This window comes from Oryctolagus cuniculus, chromosome 9 (genome assembly GCF_964237555.1).
Source record: "Oryctolagus cuniculus chromosome 9, mOryCun1.1, whole genome shotgun sequence".
In the NCBI taxonomy this organism is placed as follows: domain Eukaryota; kingdom Metazoa; phylum Chordata; class Mammalia; order Lagomorpha; family Leporidae; genus Oryctolagus; species Oryctolagus cuniculus.
The window spans coordinates 130,235,763-130,256,860 of NC_091440.1; the positions used below are offsets into that span (position 1 = coordinate 130,235,763).

Below are 21,098 nucleotides of genomic sequence, written 5' to 3' on the forward strand. Positions count from 1 at the left end.
AAATAATAGGAGGTCATATATTTGTTAAAACTCAGTGCAAAGATGCGTTCAGAGAGGGTACTGTTTGCTGTTGGCTTAAGTGCAGTTGGATCTTGAATGGAAAACACAAAGGATTTGGGAGGCCTGAGGAGAGGGCTCAATGAGGAAAGGTGTGGACTCCATGGCCAAGACTCCATGTGAACCTGACTGGCTGGGGATGGTGAGGAGATATGCCCAAGGCTGGAGAGCTGTTAACAGTCAAACTTTGAGAAGCAGTGGGCATTGAAATTGCATTACTGAGTGAGGTCAGATGTTGGAGACACTGGAAAGAGAAGACTGAGTGATCTCATTGGAGAAGGCAAGGGGGTTAGAAAGCTTGGGCAGCACTCTAACCCTTCTGGACTTGGGAGAGTACCCATTCACAGTCTGCTTCCTGCAGTGGGTCTGGCGATTCGCATCTCTCACTGCTCTCTCAGTGCATGCCTTGCTGGTGGCTGATTGTCTAACGTGTGGAAGCCCACATACTTGGTATGCATTCGAGTTGGAGGAGTATGTCTGTGGGCTTATGCACTGCATAGCACCTAACAGCGGCTCACGAGATTTAATGGTAGTACCACGCATTTCACAGTGGTGATGAGCTCCTCTAATTAGTCTTGCATAAAGCACTTAATCGCTTCATGTTTGCTTCCTCCACCTAATCCAACAAAGAGAAAAAGACTTGGTATTTTCTAACTGTACTGACAGAACAGATTTCATACACAGATGTCTGGTAATTAGTAATTGTGAGGCACACGGAGAGTCCGATTTGTAGCCGAGATTGCTCCATTTCTGGTCCTCTAACCACATGAGGTCTGGCCAAGGCAGCTTTGATTTCCTCTGGTCAGTCCCAAGGAAAATAAATGATTTTTGACAAGAAGGAAAGAGTATCAGTCTTATTTAATTTTGATTTTTGAACTGGTGAATAAGGGTAGAAAACAATTTCGTAGGTTAGTAAGTATCCTGACATCAACACTGAAGTAACGGAAATCATCAGACTCCATGTCATTCATACAGGCAGTGTACATAGTGTAGTTATCCTTTTAAAGATTTTAATGCTTAAAAATGGACAATTTAATATTACATAGTTTTGTAACATCGATGCCATTAGATATGTGGATGTGTGTGTGTGTGTGTGTGTGTATATATATATATATATATTCTCAGTAAAATAGTTTCATGCTTATAAAAGTCACCCTAGGTCAACTCGGGAGAAAGAGAACAACATACAGTAGAAATAAACCAAGTAGTAAATAGGATAGAGGTAAGGAAAAAATATAAAGTTTTTACGTCATTGACACAAAAGAAAAAATAAATACACTTTTCTATTATTTGAAGGCAATTCACAATCATTTCCAGGAATTCTGTGAGAATTTAAGGCCATTTGTTCTAAAGAAATGCTTCAATTTGGACACAACTTCACAAAACTGTAATTCTTGTAAAAACTGTACATGCAAAAACTGACAATTAATTGTGGACAGGCAGGGCAGAATAGAGGAGTAGGGTATTTCGCAAATGTGTTGTGCACTAAGTCACAGGTTGTATGTATTTAACAGAGATTTCACGAAAGACTTCCAGTCTGTGCACCCACGTGGCAAAGTGGAATGGTGACAACAGGGAATCCCAATCAAGAGAGCCAGTATCCCTTTGAATTAAAATATCTAGACAAGATGTAATGGGATAGAAAATGTCAAACATCTGCTACAGGGTTCACAGTTAAATACTTTTAGTTTTTCTTAAATAGCATTAGAAGGTAAGGATGCTACTTTTTATACAGAGCGTTTTCTGTGCACTTACAGGTCACAATGGTTGACTTTTTATTTCTACTGTGTGTTACAAAACATAAACTGCACTCTAAATTTAGAACCCAACCTCCATGAAAAATGCATGTTCTTACAGGATGCACACCTGCCAAGCTTAAAGCCTCCATATGCACCTGCACTTCAGGGAATTAGCAGGTGCAGCTTCTTAAGACGACTCAGTGACAGCGAGATGCAAAGGGAGCTTCCCCGTCCCTCCGCTGTTCTGCTTTTGTCCGGTCATTCAAAGAGATATTGCTCTTGTGAGTATAGCTATTGTAGTTTAGAAGACAGAGGATTCAGTATTCAAAACTCTTAGTATTCTTAAGAACAATTACAAAAGTATTGAAATTTAAAAAGTAGTAACATGTAAACATCAATACAGAGACTGCTTCTCTATACACAGAGCAGTCGAGGACAGTATTTTAGTTAAAAACGTCATTTGTGCTTTTTCCCAACATACATTGGAAATTAGCTGTTTCAAAAAAAAAAAAAAGATTCAGAGAAGACATCCGTACATTGCTTCAAGCATTTTAACATTTTTTCTGTTGCTCATGCAACAAACCATATTTACAGTTTTGGTTTAGGAAGAGAATTCATTTTGGATCCAAGAAAGCACGTGAACTAGTGCTGCTGCGGCCCGGCTGAGAAACGTCTATCTCATTCCCTGGGTCAAGACAGAGCACCAGGCGCAAAGCGTCAGCTCAGCAGCTGTCACTGATGTGGCGTCACTGTGGGCACTGGGGGGCACAGTCAGATCTGTGTCTGCAGCGCGTGGGTGGGCGGGGTGTAGGGGGGAGGCGCGGGGGACGGCTTGATTCCTCGGGCCCGCATGTAAGACAGGAACTGCTCGGGGATCTCGGCCAGGACATCTTTCGCCAGTCTCGCCATGCTCAGGATGTGGTTTCCGCTTCGGTCGATGTAATCCCTGAATGGCACAAACTAAAACAAGTGAGAGAAAGTGATTTCTCAGACGTGAGCAAGCACGGAACAAACGCAGTCGTCAGCACAGGCAGATGTGTGGTTACAGGAGGCAGTACACATTTAAAAATACTTTATCCTCTGTAGACCACTATAACAGTGTTCAGACTTAGATAATGCATGTTTTCTCTGACAAGGAATGGAGTTCTTTGCGTTTCCTCTACCAGCTCAAGGCACCTGGTCCTGATACTCCTGTTTTCGCTACACAGGGAACTGCAGTTTGGGTTCTATACTCAGCCTTACGTCATGTGGGATGCAGCATTTAGAAGACTGTCTGGGACTGGTTGTACTGTGAATGGAGAAAACATATTCCTGATTGAGCTTTTGATGCACAGCTATCAGCCAGTGTAAGAAACAAGGATGCAGCCATTCAGTGTGGAAAATACAGTGCATGTCGCTGCAGAGGCCTAACATTGTTTTAACAGATCACAGGAAAATTAATATAAAACTCAGAGTTCCTGTTGGCAGGAACTTAAAATATTCAGGACACTGAATCTTGCCCTAGATGTTCAGTTTTTTACGTCTGACATGTAGGAAGCTCTTGGCATGGGTATTGCTGAGATGACCACTCTTATTTTTACATCACATAAAAATGCTTGTTATATCTTTACACAGTCTTGTAAAGAGTTCTTATCAGCTCAATTCCAAATACTCTAGCAATAGAGGGCTTGATTCCACCCTTACCATAATGGTTACTTACGTCTGTAAACCCTGTACTGTTTGAAGGTATGAGTTCACTTTGCCTACAGGGACACGACTGCAACAACGTGGCAGTGGTTGGGATTGCTGATGTTGTGAGAGTATAGGAACCCTTACTTTTTGTCTTCAGAGAAAAGACACAGTGAAGACAATTTAGGAACAATTTCTGAGTGTCTTATTTAAAGTTGGAAATAAATCATTTTTAGTCCAGAAAGAGTAAGAACACTTCCACTTCCACTGAAACGTAAATGTCTTAAATTTATTGTGATTTAAAGTTACTCAAGCTGTGCTTTTAGGAAAACAATTGTGATCGTGTTACTATGATCACGTTGCTGCAGGTAATAAGCCAAGTTAAAATTTTACGAAATCGGGGAGCAGATGTAATGCCTTTTAAGCAGTGAAGGGGGCCTCTTTTAAAGGAAGAGTAGGAAATTACTCCTTTCCGTTCAAATTAAGACACACAATAGACAGAAGCACTAGTGAATCACTGTAATTTTGCCCTCTCTGCCTTGCTACCAGGCGGAAAACTCAGACCAGCTTCTAGAAAAGTGTGACCACAAGGTGACACACCATTTTCTTACCCTGAATGTAGCTGTAGGAGAAACTAATAGCAAATATAATATCCAGCTTCTTGTGAAGTTACATTGTGCAGCTACGGATGGGACTCGACACATTAAAAATCAAAGAAGTGCAAACACACAAGGTAAGGTTTGTTTTCTCTGTGAGACTGGAATTAGAAATATGAGAGAATCCTCACCTTAACATAGGTAAGGATTCATGAAGAAGATGTTAGTATAACTGTCTTTAAAGTTTATTTCAATCTAGGGTAGAAGGCACTGCATTCGCAACAACTAATATTTAGCAGTGTTGGTGCAGTTGGTATACACATGCCTGTCTTCCAAACTCCTTTTAAGGAACAGTAAGGTTTTTAAAAAACATGAAGATGAATCCAGACAGGATATAGAATTGTAAATGAGGCCTTTTGATGGCTTTTGTTCCTGCCTGGTAACTTGAATGCCGGTCTGATTGTCAAGTTTTTTTTTTTTTTTTTTTTTCTTAAGCTGAGTGCCACCAGTCCTTTGGGTTTATTCCTCTCCAGGAAATCCGCCTCCATGCTGCTGTGGCTGCAGGCCTGTGACTCTATTTTTATATTTTTAAATCTTAAAAAAATGTAGATAATAAGACATTGAAACCTATGGCAGCCAATAATTGAGACTTCTCTAGGGAAGTGGAACCTGGCACTTGCTTGTGTATTAGCTTTACCTCAGTTTTGGTCTTGATTTTTTTATTTGATTCTTGTCCTTTCCACCACGCATGGAGATTACACATAGCTTTTGACTCCACTGTCAGATAAACTCTGGTATTAAAATTCTCTGGGACAAGGCCCTGGTCTCTTAGTCACCACCTGCATGGTCCTGGGCAAGGTATCTCCAAATCTTTGCCTTAGGTTCCTGGTCTCTACAAGGAGATCATTCATGGAATCTACCTCATTAGGCTGTTTTCTTGAATAACATAAACAGTGTTCATAATATGTACTTTAGATTATCATTATCCATAATTTTACACATATGTACAGTCAGTATATGAAACTTTTCTCAACAGTATTCTATTTGCATTCATATCAAGCAACACCAAGGAATATTCTTACCCGTTTTCTCTCTTTCAAATAGAAGTGCAGTACTAGGTCATCCAAAACAGTAACTCATGGAAGCTCTTAGTATTTTAAAGCATCTCTGGGTCACCTTTCTAACAAGTGCTGTAGGATGTCTTGATTGTTTTTTTAACTGAAGTACATTAAAATGTATTTGTAAGAATTTTATGGTACTCTGGAATGTCGAAACTGAAAACTCACAAGACTCACAGTTCTACTCATTTTTAAAACCTGCTTGGGCTGGCGCCGCGGCTCACCAGGCGACGCCGGCACACCGGGTTCTAGTCCCGGTCGGGGCACCGGATTCTGTCCTGGTTGCCCCTCTTCCAGGCCAGCTCTCTGCTGTGGCCCGGGAGTGCAGTGGAGGATGGCCCAGGTGCTTGGGCCCTGCACCCCATGGGAGACCAGGAGAAGCACCTGGCTCCTGGCTTCAGATCAGGGCAGTGTGCCGGCCGCAGTGCGCCACCCGTGGCGGCCACTGGAGGGTGAACCTATGGCAAAAAAGGAAGACCTTTCTCTCTCTCTCTCTGTCTATTCTGCCTGTCAAAAAAAAAAAAAAAAAAAAAAAAAAAACAAAACAAAACAAAAAAAAAAACACCTGCTTGAAGATAATGTATAAGAAAGAAATCCTCATTTTAAACTCATGATGGGAGTGTGTGTCATAGCTGACTTGGGTTTGTTATGCAGGGGCCTGAGTCTGATGTGCCCCTTGGGGCTGGAGCCTGGTCCCCAGATTAAGAATCACTGTCACAGCAGGTTACTGTGTCAACAGGAATAAACATCCCACATGTATGTTTGGAGTGGGAAAAAATGCTGAGAAATTTATTCTCACTTAACTAACCTATCCAGACTTAATCTTCATTTGCCTAGCGTCAAATCTTGCAGGTTTCATTCTAGATACACCCTACTGCTTCCTGGAAGATTGCCTGTGTCTTATCCACCTTCCCAGTCGACTTCACAGAGCACTCTGCTTCGTGTCTGTCTTAATCACTCATTTCAGAGCCCTGTACCCAGGTACCTCTTGTTCAGAGTAACTGCTACACGTTGACCACAAAGTAACTTGCACCCTTCAAACTTTCGGCTTAGACAAGTAAATCAATCTTCAGTTGACACTAACTCAACATATTTATATGAAGAACACGAAGAAATGCATTGTGTTCTATGAAAATGTGGAAGCCTGGATACTCCAAATCCTTTCAGCAACACCAGTGTAAGTTAAACGTTCTACATGGTTGCTGTAATGGCTGACTTTGCCTATTTGTGACAACAAGTTTGAATCATCTGAAGCAAATGGGCTTTTAGTTGCTTTTCTCAGTTTTACTTGACTATTCCTACTGTGCTGAGCTCCATTAGTGATTTTCAAGTTGAAGGTTTCCAGGATATTATTCTGTTTAATGGAAAATATGATTTAAATATAATTTTAAGGAAGTGATAGGCTAGCCAGCGGCTGCATGCAGCCGGGAGGAACAGCACAGCATTATGCACAGTGGCCAGTCCACAGCACAAACAGGAAGACGCTGCATTTATTAAGAGGAAAATAAGTCACTGAGGTTTTAGAATAACAGCTACTGGAATGCATCCTGCTTATTATTTATACTATAGTCATGAGAGACTCAATCTTGGAACACTGAGACACAGTCACACATCGGGCTGACTGCAGTGTCATGTGTCAGGGGCTTCCCAAGGAACTATGTCAACCCAATAGGTCCTAAAAATAGAGATTTTTGCATTCTCTGCAACTGGAGGGTGGGAGGCAAGGTCTTCTGCTTAGAGGTTTCACACGATACCTCAGACTTCACAAATGTGTAATTTTGAATCTACCAAGAGAATGGTGAAATGTAGAGAGTTAAGTTAAGTTATCCAGCATCAAATAGTAGTAAGTGTCAGAGTCATTATTTGAACCCAACTTGATTGGACTCCAATGGATTAACCACAACAGTATTAGGAGAAGGTAGTATGAACAGATTCTAATTAACCACGTTAGAATTGTCCCTTTCAGAAAAGTACGTGTATTGTAATAGAATGTGTTTGGAATCAAAAGAATTAGACATGTAGATCTACTACTTCATGACCTAAATAACTGAAGTCATCTAACTTCCCATCTTGTGCTGCAGTTTCCTTGCTTGTAAATGACTATCAGGCACACAGTGAGCAGCATTTTCAGGAAGACGAACAAAGTGAAAGAAGGGGGAAATTAGCCCAACTAATTTGGAATGAGGGTTTTGTGAAAGGCTACACCACACCCTTCTGCCCCTTTACTTATGGTTTCACTCACGTGAAGTCAGCTGTGACTCAAGACTAAAACAAGGAAAATTCCAGAAATAACTCATTGTTTTAGAGTATACACCATTCTGAGTAGTGCGATGACACCCTGCACTGTCCTGCTCTGTTCTCTCAGGAGGTGGATTGTCCCATTACTCAGAGTATCCACACTGTATACACTGTTGCTCATGGGTTATGTCGTAGCCATCTGTGTCATCAGTTCTACAGCCCCTGAATCACCGCACGTGTGCTCGAGTAACCCGTATTCTGCTTACTGAATTGTTTTGCTGTGCCACCGATAAACTGACTTCATCCTAATAAGTATGTACTATGAGTGCAAATGTAGTAGATACAGGAAGTGGTTGTACTATTTGTGTCTTCCAGCACTCACTGAGAGTGTTAGAATGTATGTGTCTATCCTCTGCAGAAAAAGAGGGAGAGTACTACATAGAGGGAAATGTCAAAATGTAGGATTTCAATCAACAGATGAAACATACTCAAGGCAAAATGATAATAAAAGCAGGAACCATGGGAATGTGCAATGCAGAGATAATCTGTCTAGACAAAACAGTGTTTGTGTATGTTTTTAGCTAAACATGACAACTAGGTTCAGGGCCCAGAGCATTTTAAATGCTCTGTTTATGTTGTAGAATCAGTGTTATGGAGAGTACTTGGTAAGAATGTTAAGTCCAGGTTGTTGGTGAGTATGGACTAAAGGAATTGAGCCTCATTCCTTCTTTGGCAGTCCGGATGTGTAATATTAAGGAAGGAGTGATGTGATGCTAACGGCTGTTAGCGTGGCTACATTGAAAGGTTAAATATGATTACACTTAGCAAAGGATTTAATAATGAAAACACCGTCAACTACCCCATAGTTACTTGTTAGGCTTTTGTGTGTTGAGAAGTGTGGAATTGCATTAATTGCCCGGCTTTCTGATAATGTTTCAGCTAGTTTGCTTACGATGCTTTCGGACCATGGGGAGACTGACAGTGCTAGCTGTGGTGTGCCCTTTCAACCCCAGGTCACTGGAAAGTCTAGAGAACATTCCCACTCTTCTCTAGGTTTTGAACTTCAATTGTGGAATGTTTCACCTAATTCATGGTTCTAACATAATGTCACCTACCAATCAGAAACTTGCTTACGATTCTGGAAAGACCAAGCGCCTTTTAGGAGGTTCTTTACCTCCTAAACTTAAATAACTAAATACAGAAATAGAAGTCAAGATGGCTCTGTCATGCAGAAGGCCGTTTCATTGCCTGTTTAGTACCTAGAGGTCTCTCTGGACTCTCAGTTCTCCCTTAGGAGGCAGACTCCTGGAGTGCTTGCCTCTGTCCCCAGGTGTGTTCAGAGGAGTTGGGATCCCAGAGTCACTTAGATGGCTCTCAAGAACAGACTTCCAAGAATGAGAACGTGTGATTAGAGTAGTATATGTCTATGCTAATAGGTAATTCGAAGCCTGTATGTCTTATTTTCTCGGAGACTCATTTCTGTTCTTTGTATGATGCAGTGAAACGAGCTGATAGAGGTTTATTGGTTTGCTCAAGATTAGAGTGACAAGATTACACTTTCATGGATCTGGTTCCTATCTCAGATTCTGTACAATACAGCAAATCCACTGACTGACTAGTTTCATTGTCAAGGTAGTTTTTATTCTGTAAGTGCAATTAGGTATGACACTTGATTGTCACAATTAAGGGAAACCATTCTGAAATGAGTGATCTTAGCTACTTCCTAAGCTTAGGAGAAAGCAATACCAATTTTCTCATAAACATCACTTAAAAGCCTGAGAAAGATTCTTTTACTTTGTCTAACATCACAAAAATGCATGGCCCCAGCAACTCAGTTATGCTGGTTGGGTTAAGGGGAATGAGGACAGAAAATACACATTAAATGGATAACAGCATACCTTTCCCTTCCCCAGCTGCCTTAAGGCTGCTCATTTAACTGTGTGCGTGCTTTTTACTCTCCCCAGCACATTATCAGAAACAAGTATGCATGTTTTAATAATAATCTATTGTCTCCCTCAAATTATTTCTGGAGGGTATGCTATTATCCACCTGAACACTGAAATTGTCCAAGTTACCACGGTGGACAAGTTAGGATGTGAACCAAATTCTGTGTGATGCTGAATTAGGTCATTAATTAGGATATAATGCACAAGTCTATTGGCTCCTTAAGCTTCTTTGCTTTTCTTGTTGCAAAATCTTCCCTTGTCACATCTCATCCTAAAAGGCATGCCGACTCTTGGTTATGCAATCATTTAGAATTTCACTCTTTTCAATTATAAATTTTATTATGTTTATTGACTACTAATGGTTTTATTTCTATCCACTACCAGAATAGTATGATTTAGTTAGGCCTGCCATTTTCTTTTTTTATTTATTTATTTATTTATTTATTTATTTATTTATTTATTTATTTTTGACAGGCAGAGTGGATAGTGAGAGAGAGAGAGAGAGACAGAGAGAAAGATCTTCCTTTTGCCGTTGGTTCACCCTCCAATGGCCGCCGCGGCCGGCGCGCTGCGGCCGGCACACCGCGCTGATCCGATGGCAGGAGCCAGGAGCCAGGTGCTTTTCCTGGTCTCCCCATGGGGTGCAGGGCCCAAGCACCTGGGCCATCCTCCACTGCACTCCCTGGCCACAGCAGAGGGCTGGCCTGGAAGAGGGGCAACCGGGACAGAATCCGGCGCCCCGACCGGGACTAGAACCCGGTGTGCCGGCGCCGCTAGGCGGAGGATTAGCCTAGTGAGCCGCGGCGCCGGCCCCTGCCATTTTCTTAATGGTAACATTTTCTATATAAGAAGTGTAATTATATATAAATAATATGTAATATTATGTATAGTATACACTACATGTAGCTATATAGTAATGAATATAATTATAACATCTATTATTCTGCTTTTCTGACCATAACCCAAGGGGTAAACATGAAAATGTCTATACTCATTGTGGTGCCTCTATTTATTTTTCGTATACGTGAGTTCACAAAGTTAATGGAAAAATGAAATGAAAAGATGTTTATTTTGGTGCAGAAATCCATGCATAGTTTTTCCCCAAAATATCTATTTTCCACGAACATTTTGAACTCATCCTCTATCGACTGTCAAATCTATTTGAATATTCCAATTGTACCAAATATCCCAGTGCTAGTAAGAAGGAAAAGACAGATAATCTATGGTGCACATCAGGTGCACTGAAGGGCAGCCGAGGCTTCTCCAAGGCCTTATGACGTAGGGTGCATGTCACAGAACCTAACATGCCTGCTTTTACTTTCAGCTTCTCATTTACAAGTGAGTGCTCTTTACAATGAACAAAATAGTAAAATCTGTTATTTTCTTACCTGCACAATGTCCCTTTCAGCGTATTTTCCTCTGGAAGAGACTCTTACATCATCTCCATCCAACTCAACCATTGCTGGAAAATAAATTAGGATCATGTATCCTGCACGTTTTAGCCAAAAACTAAAATACTGTGTGTAACAACAAATCGGGGGTTATGAAGTAGCAGTGTCCCTGAGCCTCCATCTCTTCCTTCTTCTCTCCGGCAGAGCCTGACTAGTGCACATTTCACGGATGGAGGCCAGTGGAACAGCCTTTGGGCCCATCCTACAAGCTCCCAAAGCAGCTTTCATGACTGGCTGGGCAAGTGATACTAATCTGTTACATCTCTGTTACAACTTGGCCCCATTCATCACAGACTCTTCAAAAACCATTTGAACTTCGTTCCCAAAGAAACCACTACAAAGCTATATATCCACCTTGCCCAGGTTTCACGTTGTAAATACATTACAAAACGAAGACAAATTTGCTGTGCCCTTATATTGATTTGACAAAGAATGCTTTTTATGAGCTGCTGTGTAATGTTGTGTTGCAGTTAAGAACATGTTCCGGAATTATTGTTTTTAGCAAGAATTCTCTGAATAATTAAGTGCATGTGGAATGCTAATTTGTGCTTAAAGTATAATTCTGTTATTGGTAATTCATTTTGTGGACATATGGTATTCACCAGACCCCAGGGAGCCATTTGCTTACCCCCACAAAGGGAAAACAATGCTGAGTCATTTTTCCTCCAGTTTGGACACTATTCAGTAGTTTGTGTAGATACACAATAAGCATCATAATTTAGTAAGATGCAAGCATTATCAGTAAGATAATTAGCGATCCAAGAGACTTATCCTCATCTGCTTCTTGGAAATGTAAATAGCAGAATCCATTATGTTCTGATATTTTCAAGAGTTACTTCTCACTATGATCCTTTACTTCAAGATGCAAATGTACATTGATGGTGACATGCCAGCAATCATAAAACCCTCTCCATTCTCTAAAATGCTATTAAGTCATTGCATCACCCTGCACCCACTAGAAAATAAGCAGCAAGAATCAGAAGGTGATCGAGGTGGTACCTTCAAACACTACAGTCTCTCTCGTTTGGGCTATGACAGTGTTTCATGCCAGTGAATGAAGAAGACAGAACTGGAGGTTGTGCTTCTGAGAACAAGGCGAGCAATGGTGTGTAAGGCACACAGAGGCGCAGCTGTTCTACAGAGCTCCTCAGGAGGTAAGATTTTGAATGCCAGTGCCCTTACAGGGAAAGGGGGGATCAGAGACAGGTCTGCACCTCCCCCAAGCCATGGTCAAAATCCCTTGCAGTTACCCCTTCTCCCGATTCAGATCAAAGAAAGGAGCCAGTTAGCTGTATGTCCCTTATCTTTGACTCTGTCCTGCTCTGAGAGATCTAAGTCACTTGGGAAGATTATGCACAGTTCTTAGAGGAAACAAATGAAAATTTCCTCTTTTCTTCAAAGAAAGGAATCGTAGACATTGTCTTTCCAGTTAAAAATGTGTAGATGTAGAACTGACTGGGTCAGCAGATGTGGAAGTGCTACCAGCAGCTCTTCCAACAGCTGGCAGATATTTGTATGTCAGCTTTTTCCATGGTACACATGAAAACGTGTATGTATTCGGTCCTGTTCTTCGCTGTGAGAAGCAGGAGTGTATTTTGAGAGGGAACAAAGAAACTCTTTAGGGAAGTGTCTCCTCTGTCCCACCAGTCTGCTTGAGTTGCCTACGGCTGGGCCTACAAGTTCTTCCGTCACGAGGAAGGCAGAGACCATGCACAGCGGGAGCCCCACTCCGTCCTCATTCACTCCATTTCCTGCCCACAGTGACTCAGATCTCTACTTACTTTATGCTGGGAAAAGGAATGAGTCCTAAAATTCCTGAGATAAGGAGGTAGGACTGAGCTTGGAGCACTTCCCAGTTCCAACCTGTACTCACTTGAAAGCAGTATCCCTCTGCAGTGCGCCTAATAAGCAAAGCTCCACTCCAGAGGGAGAAGCCTGGAGGTTAGGGTGAGATCATTTAACCTGGGAGCAAGGGACATTACGGAGGAGTCTGGTTCTGCCAGCAGATTAAACCACATTCTAAAAAACTCATTGCAAGAAATAAAACTGTGCAGGTCTGAGTGATCCCTGCATATTATTTTTTTCCAGGTAGTTCAGGAACCTAGTCAAATGATGACTTACCACATCTCAAAAGTAGGAAAAGTAGGTTAAGAATCTTCCTATGGTGCTAGCAGCTCCTTGCTAATGTGGCTGGAACAGCAGTGTAGGATGGCCCAAGTGCTTGGGCCTCTGCACCTACATGGGAGAAGCTCCTGCCTCCTGGCTTTGGATCAGCCCAACTCCAGCTGTTGCAGGCATTTGGGGAGTGAACCATCGAATGGAGGACCTTGCTCTGTAGCCTGTTTGTCTCTCTAAAATAAATAAGTCTTTTAAAAAATAAAATCCCTCTTACAGATGAATCATTGGTAGTGGGAGAAATTAGGAAATGGGCTTTGGCTTAGTTGAGTACCCAAACAGCCGTGCCTGCTTCTCTACAGAAAAATACATGAAAATCAATACACACCAGTGGCTCTCTCTCATACATTCTGTATGAAGAAAAGGAATGGGGCGCCAGTAGGACAAAATGGGGCTGAGGTTCACCATCTCTGAGGTCACCCACTTAACTGCAGACCTCATGTTAGTCTCAAAGATCTCAGATCTATCTGTGAGAGCTGCACCCTTCAGAAGCCAAAGTAAACAGTAGCCAAAGACGGAAAGCATGAGTTACTTTAGCCTGGCAATCAGTGAACTTTGTGACTCACAGCCCATCATCAGCTAGATTATCAGGTGCACAGGCATTAAAAAGAAAGTGTTTCCATATTCCTGAATCGATAGAGGTGTCTCAGATCCATGGCAGCAGTGAGGCCTGAATGACTTGTTATGATGATACAATGGATGACCAGCCAAGCACAGACTGACAGAGCTCAGGGTCAACAGAGTACCTCTGCCTGTGGTGCCACCTCACCTGGTACAGTCACACCTGTGCCCTGCATATGCAGAGATACGGGTGGTTAAACAAGAATCACCTGGTACTACTCATGCTCTAATTCAGCATCTGTGTGCCTAGAGTAACCACTAATTTACCAAAGGCTGTGTTAAACACTTAACTGTTCTCATTTCCAAAGTCCCGAGCTAGAGAAACTATCGTTAATATCAAACAGTGAAGCCAGGCGAATTTCATGTGGTGTGGCATGCTGTCTGGGTCCGAGTTCTCTAAAAGGAATTCTCGATCCTGAAATGTTGGTGCAGATCACTAGTCTGCATAAACACCTGTGACTGGACTGGCATTTCTGAACAAGGCCTGAACCAAAATGGAGAAGTAATCAAGAAGCCAACTTAGCATAATAAACTGTCGACTGGTCACTTCCAGTTTCACTTTGTGCCTTCATTACCACAGAACTTCTGCATTTGCAAGGCTAACCATTTCTCCACTACCCCAGTTTTGAAACCCATTAAATTAGCATAGTATGCTTGTCTTAACATTTCTTTTCAAAACCGAAAGACCTAAGATTTACACAGTAATGAGGCTTGAGTGGGTTCTTCCTTGGGAACAAAAACTCAATTTACCACTCCGCCCGTGTTAAGAAATAGTATTGTGAGATACAAACTGTCTCCAGTGAAATAGAGAGCTACATGTTGAATTAATCTATAAACAGAGAGAGAGGAGAGAGAAAGTCTGACTCGGACTCTTTTAAGTGGCTCACCTTAATAACATCATAAGGAACTGCAAGGTGTGGGGTCAGTGTTGTGGCACAGTAGGATAAGCCTCTGCCTAGGACACTGGCTTCCCAGGTGAGTGCTGGTTTGAGTCCTGGCTGCTCTGCTTACAGTCCAGCTTCATGTTAATGCACCTGTGAAAGCAGTGGGAGATGGTCCAAGGACTGGGGCCCCTGCACCCATGTGGGAAACCCAGATGGAATTCCAGGCTCCTGGCTTTGGCCTTGTCCATCCCCAGCTATTACGGACATCTTGGGGAGTGAGCCAGTGAATAGAAGATCTCTTTGTGTCTTTCTGTCTCTATGCCTTTCAAATAAAATAAATCTTTTTGAAAAAACTTACTGGAAAATGGTATTACAATACTTTCATTTTGGTGCAAAACTTTGGAAATCATACATGAGAGGGTCTTGAAGAAGCTTACAGGAAGTGAGTATTATATGAAAAAAATCTCTGCATGGATTTCATTAGTTTTTGCACCAAAATAAACATCTTCTAATTCAATTTCCCATGATCATTTTGAGGTACCCACAATGTATTTATGTCTGTATGTACAAGATCATTATATACAAAACTGATAAGCAAAGCCATCTTCCCACACGGACAGAAATCTGATAGTTACCTTACGTCAAATAAAACCCCCAAGGAATACTACTGAAGTTTTACCACTCACCATCAAATTCTGCTGGTCCAACACCCACTATAATTATTGACATTGGAAGTTTTGAGGCCTTCAAAAGGAACACAATTAGATTTCAATTAAGAAAATGAGTTCTTAAGAAGAAGAAAATAATACCCTGAGTTTTAACTGATTTTTTTCCTAAATAAATGGTTTTTGAGTGCATTCAAAAGTAACCCAGACAATATACCTGATTCCACTCCTATGCTTTCCAGACTCTACACATGCAAATCCAGTGAGCACTGCCTGGCTCTGGACAAAGTCGCCAGTGACAGGTACCCTCTCTCCTTGGCCGTTGGCAGCACACTCTGAGATGGCCCTCGGTACTTGTGGTTCATTTGTCAGGTTTGTTCTCCTCCCACCGTGGAGCAGCCAGGGGAAGAAAACTACCAGCCTCAAAAAGAGCAGCACCGTCCTCCACCTCATTCATACTCAAGGTTAATAAAAAGCAGTTCCCTCGGCCGAGGAGCAGATCTGAGTCATCACACAGAGTCCCTGGTAGTTTCCCTATCAACACCCATCGGACTGTGTGGAACACCAACCCTGTGATGCCACAGCATGGTTCCCTGTCCTATGTCTCCCCAGCTGCACCATCATTCCAAATACTTCAATCATCAGCACAGGAGAGCTAGCAAGGAGACCTGGAACCACAGCCAGCCAGCCGGTCTTCAGCTGGGACAGTCAGTGAATGATGAGGAACTGTGTGAGTCCATCACATCCTCTCTGTTGAACTATATTATTATTAAGCCCACATTTGAAAAAGGGCCCATTGATGCCAGTGGCCAAACCACAGAGACAAATTCAGCCCCTGCATGTCTAGCTAAAAACAACAGACTTTTAAGTCCTTACCTTCCCTCCTTCTTATGTTTGGTTTCTCTAAGAATATCTAAAAATCATTTGACTTTTACCAACATACACTGATTTCATTTCTCTGTGCTAGTAATAATTATGAGGCCTGATAAGAAGCCATTCTTATCTGATGCATACTTTATGCCAAATTATGCTAGGCCTAGATACAGGAAGCTGAGCTAACTGAACTGTCCAGTAACTACAGTTGAAACATTATTATTTAGTAATGACGACAAGTGAATGATAATAAAAGCCAAATACAATTAGGAATTATAATGATCAGGATGGTTTTCGAATCAAGTGCAGCTCTTATTCAGTCCTGTTTCAGTCCTACAGAAACGGGAATCACGACCGTTCTCCTGTAACTAGAATTAGAATGTTAAAATAATCTACAAATCCTGACTATACAAACCGATCAAACCAACAGGGGCAAACATACTTGTGCACATCAAGGCAGTCATAACTATACACTACTTTTTCTGAGGTAAGAATTTTATTCCAACTCCGCTATTCTATCCTTATAGATAGATCAATGTTAGCATTATGAGTTCTCTGGGTGAGGCTAAGGATGCAATCTGCAAAAAAGGAATGGACATTTCATTTCATAAACAAGTCAACTAAACTAGGTATTAGTTTCAACCTCAGTGTCACCAAGCTAGCACTCAGCCCAAGACCCTGACCATTACTCACATTAACTATGGACTCCTTGGTTTGAGCCATATCTGAAATAACGCCATCGGTCACGATCAGGAGCACAAAATACTGGGATCCATCCTTTACAGACGAAGCGTACCTGAAAGACAATGGAAAAGTAAGGAACAGTTCCTTTCTACACGATGGCTGCTAAAGATTACCTTGGAATAGTCAACAAGTGACAAGGAAACATTTAAACCTATGTCAAAAGCCTGACTTTCGCAAACCTTTAGGCACATACTTTCCTGAAATACCACACTAGAGTAACTGCAGCATTACTCCTTGCCATCACACAGAAACATGTGACTGCTGGAAGTTCATTTACTGTAAAAGCAGGACGAGGATCTGATTTGTGCAAAGGGACACAGGCTTTGGAAACAGATTCATCCTAGATAAGTGACACACTTTGAGTACGGCTGTCAGTAAACTGCTCAAGATCGAATGATCGATTATCTGTATGTCTGTCTGCCTGCCTGTCTATCACGCAGAGAACTCCCATCTGACAGTGTATTCTCAAATATAAAGGACAGCAATGGGCCAGGCCCATGCTGGGAACCAGAAATTCACGGCTGACAGGGACCCCAATTTACTTGAGCCACCACCTGCTGCCTCTCAGTCTGCATATAAGACAGCTAGAGTGAGGAGCTGGCGCCAAGTTTTGAAACTAGGTGCTCTGATAGAGAGGTGGGCATCCTGACCAAAACTAGTGATTTATTAATTTCTAGGCAAAACTTCTATCCCCGAACTTGTCTTATACCTTGAAAATTAAGATGATAACACTACCTTGGAATTGTTGCATAAATTAGTCAACTACATGCATCACACTAAATAGAGTAGGGTGTGTAAGTTGCAGCAGTATTCAGAAATAGTTTTTATTTGGAATTACATAGAAGTGATACTTGCACATGTGAGAACTAAATTATTATTTAAATGCATACCTTAGAATCATCAATTTCAGATTATGGAAATTTCACCTCAATTTCATAGTTAAATAGGGGCCAACAATGTGGCACAGAGGGTTAAGCCACTGCCTGCCATGCCAGCATCCCATATTAGTGCTGGTTCGTATCACTGCTCCACTTGTGATCCAGCTCCCTGCTAATGCACCTGAGAAAGCAGCAGAATATAGTCCAATTGCCTATGCCCCTGCCACCCATGTGGTAAACCTAGATGCAGTTACAGGCTCCTAGCTTCAGCCCGGATCATGCAGACATCTGGGGAGTGAATTTGCAGATGGAAGATTCATCTCTCGCCCCAAGTTTGCCTTTCAAATAGATAAATCAGATATGTCCATAGTTCAAGTTCTTAGTCCATGTTAAATTGATGAATGATGATGAGAGGAATTATAACCAACAAATGTAAAAACCATGTATACAGTAACATTCCAGTGGTTGAAGAAATTTTATCAGAACACTCATCAAGTAATAATTAGCAATTTAGAGAGAGGCTTCACGAATATTTTGTATTGTATTTCTTCTTGTCTGGTACTAGCCTACTTTCTAGGTATTATCCAGGTGCTATTGTCAAAAAGAACTTGTCTGGTGTTTGTACATGACTTATGGTATGGTGGTCATGCCCAGTGGTAAGTAAGCATTATGGGGCTCTTAACACAAAAGACAGGGGACAAGACGACCCTGGTTCACCTTTTGAGACACTTACCAATTAGATCATAAGATTAGTTCAAGAACATGTCCATCAGTTGGCCAGTGAAATTTCTGCACAACTTGAGCGGCCCTAAGAGATCCTATTTGGACACGATGGGGAAAAATAGCATAGAGCACAGCTTGTTTCTAAGACATGAAATCAGCAACCAGATGAAGGAGGAAAATGTTTACAATGTTCCCATGTACTGTGTAGCTGTCTTCACATGGCTAATAAAGTGTGAGGTAGCTTTACAGACTGCTGAAAGAATGAATTCAAGCAGACTGAATCAGGAGAAATGTGGAACAGCATCCACAGGCATAGTCAAAAACACCCCACAGGATTGACAAACCATTAACCTGGACATTGGCAAATCTGTAGTAATTAGATGGTGACACAGCCAGTGGAAAACAACCTGGAGCAGACACAAACCTACGTTAATACGCTATACTTTTTAAGACATAAAATAGGTTCTAGTCCCGGTCGGGGCGCCGGATTCTGTCCTGGTTGCCCCTCTTCCAGGCCAGCTCTCTGCTGTGGCCAGGGAGTGCAGTGGAGGATGGCCCAAGTGCTTGGGCCCTGCACCCCATGGGAGACCAGGAGAAGTACCTGGCTCCTGGCTTCAGATCAGCACGGTGCGCCGGCCGCAGTGCGCTGGCCGCGGCGGCCATTGGAGGGTGAACCAACGGCAAAGGAAGACCTTTCTCTCTCTCTGTCTCTCACTGTCCACTCTGCCTGTCAAAAAATAAAAAGACATAATTTCCTTAGGCAATTCAATTTTTTACTTTTTAAATACCCACTATGAATTTTTTTAAGAAAGGCTTTCTTACCATGATCCAGAAGCATGGAATTTTACAGATTTCATGTCAGTAATAGAAGACTATCAACAGTAGTGACAAGAGCTTCTGTGAGTACAACAGTATCTATTTTATGCTTTTCTTATCAGAAGACATTCTTAAAAGAGCAAATTTCTACCAAATAATAAGAGTTGGATACTATGCAGACTATGCAGTCATTGAAAATACCACTTCAAGTGGTTAAACTGATTTTCTTTTGTTTAACCAGAGTACATTTATCTTTTTTTTAAAAAAAGATTTATTTATTTATTTGAGAGGTAGAGTTACAGACAGTGAGTGGGAGAGACAAAGAGAAAGGTCTTCCTTCCGTTGGTTCACTCCCCAGTGACCACAATGGCTGGAGATGCGCCGATCCGAATTCAGGAACCAGGTGCTTCCTCCTGGTCTCTCATGTGCGTGCAGGGGCCCAAGGACTTGGGCCATCTTGTACTGCTTTCCCCTGCCACAGCAGAGAGGTAGGTTGGAAGAGGAGCAGCCAGGCCTAGAACTGCTGCCCATATGAGATGCCAGCGCGACAGGCGCAGGATTAACCTACTGTACCACGGCGCTGACCCCCAGAGTATGTACATCTAAGAGAATATATTCATTCTACAAAGAGAGTTGAGGGTGCTACAAAGAGAGCCTGAAGCAGATCATAGAAAACACAATTTCTCTGAAGCTTGTTTTATTTTAAATATTCATAGGGATTTTGTTATTACTGTATAATAAACATGCAAATATATTCATGCTTTGTATTTCTCAAGTGAGAAAAACTGATGCTGCAGAAATATGGGTAACTTTATCCTGTGTGGCGCCCAACTGCTAGTTACACTCAGCTGAAAAATAAATTACATTGTACTACTTAAAGAATTCTTATCACCATCATCAGCACAAATTAATCTTTTAAAACTACCCATGTCTGTGGCATTTGTTCTACAGGTTGGCCCATTGTTGCACTTTGCAAGCAAGTCTTAAGTTCCAAACAAATCAGTGTACTTCCACTTCTTGTAAAGCACTCTTTAAGTCTTTCACACTTCATGATCAAGTAACTAACAAGGCAGCGCTATTCATGAAGTCACAAAGTGTAAGCTGGAAACCCTCCAGTCCCTCTTGAAGGAGGTGACTCAGATTTACTGAAGTACAGATTCAACTTATGTATGAAAGGTATTAGAGAAGCTTGCGTCTGCAGGACCTGATGAGGAATCCTTTTGTAAACTGCATAATTAAGCCATATTAAAATATTCCTGTCTTCAGATTCAGCCAGTCTATATTTTAATACTATGACAAATCTATGAGAAAAGTCAACTTTGTTGGAGTATGGAATTCAAAGAAGTTTCTAAGATTGCAGAACTGGTGGGCTCAGAGTCTTTCAGCTTATCCTTAGATCACAGGAATAGAGAGTGCAAAGCCAAGATAAACTGACTTGGGGATTTTTTAAATTCTATCTCAATTATGATTTATATAATGGATTAATAAACCTCAACACTGAGTAAAGGAAGGCATTTGAATATTTCAGTAACAGAGTAACACTGTAAATTCATGCTATTAAATTGTCATCTCCACTGCCTTTCACTGTGGGAAGAACCGACCAAGTGTACCCACAAAAATAGCTTTGGGTCACATTCTTTGAGTCTTCCTCTGTAGCAGAGAAATGTGTGGGAAAAGGCTGGCATTCTAACACAGGGATATGCATCATATATTTCCTGGTTGGGATTCCAGCGCCTCCACAAATCCACAAATGGCCTCTTGACAAAGGTGAATTTTGTCCTCAGCAAAATACAAACAAGAAAACCACTGTCACCACCTGGAATTACTGCGAAGATAGAGAAAATGCATATTACAGCACTAGTAGCACACTGCTTGAGGGAGTGAATGGGTGGCTCAGAAACGTTTT

The 21,098-nt window shown here is 41.7% G+C and overlaps 1 protein-coding gene across 4 annotated transcripts in view; it reads right to left on the minus strand.

The window, feature by feature from the left end:
• Nucleotides 1-898: 898 nt before the first annotated feature.
• Nucleotides 899-21,098, minus strand: part of CPNE8 (copine 8) — a 263,087-nt gene continuing 242,887 nt past the window's right edge. For 3 of the 4 annotated variants that reach the window (XM_051850927.2, XM_070049629.1, XM_051850928.2), the window contains 4 exons: nucleotides 16,725-16,827; nucleotides 15,180-15,237; nucleotides 10,751-10,824; nucleotides 899-2,742 (listed from right to left, as the gene is read on the minus strand). In XM_051850927.2, the coding sequence (XP_051706887.2) occupies nucleotides 2,470-2,742; nucleotides 10,751-10,824; nucleotides 15,180-15,237; nucleotides 16,725-16,827 (508 nt within the window). In that variant the 3' untranslated portion in view covers nucleotides 899-2,469. Of the gene's footprint in view, nucleotides 2,757-10,750; nucleotides 10,825-15,179; nucleotides 15,238-16,724; nucleotides 16,828-21,098 lie in introns of all 4 variants that reach the window. The other variant, XM_002712675.5, reaches the window with a different exon arrangement.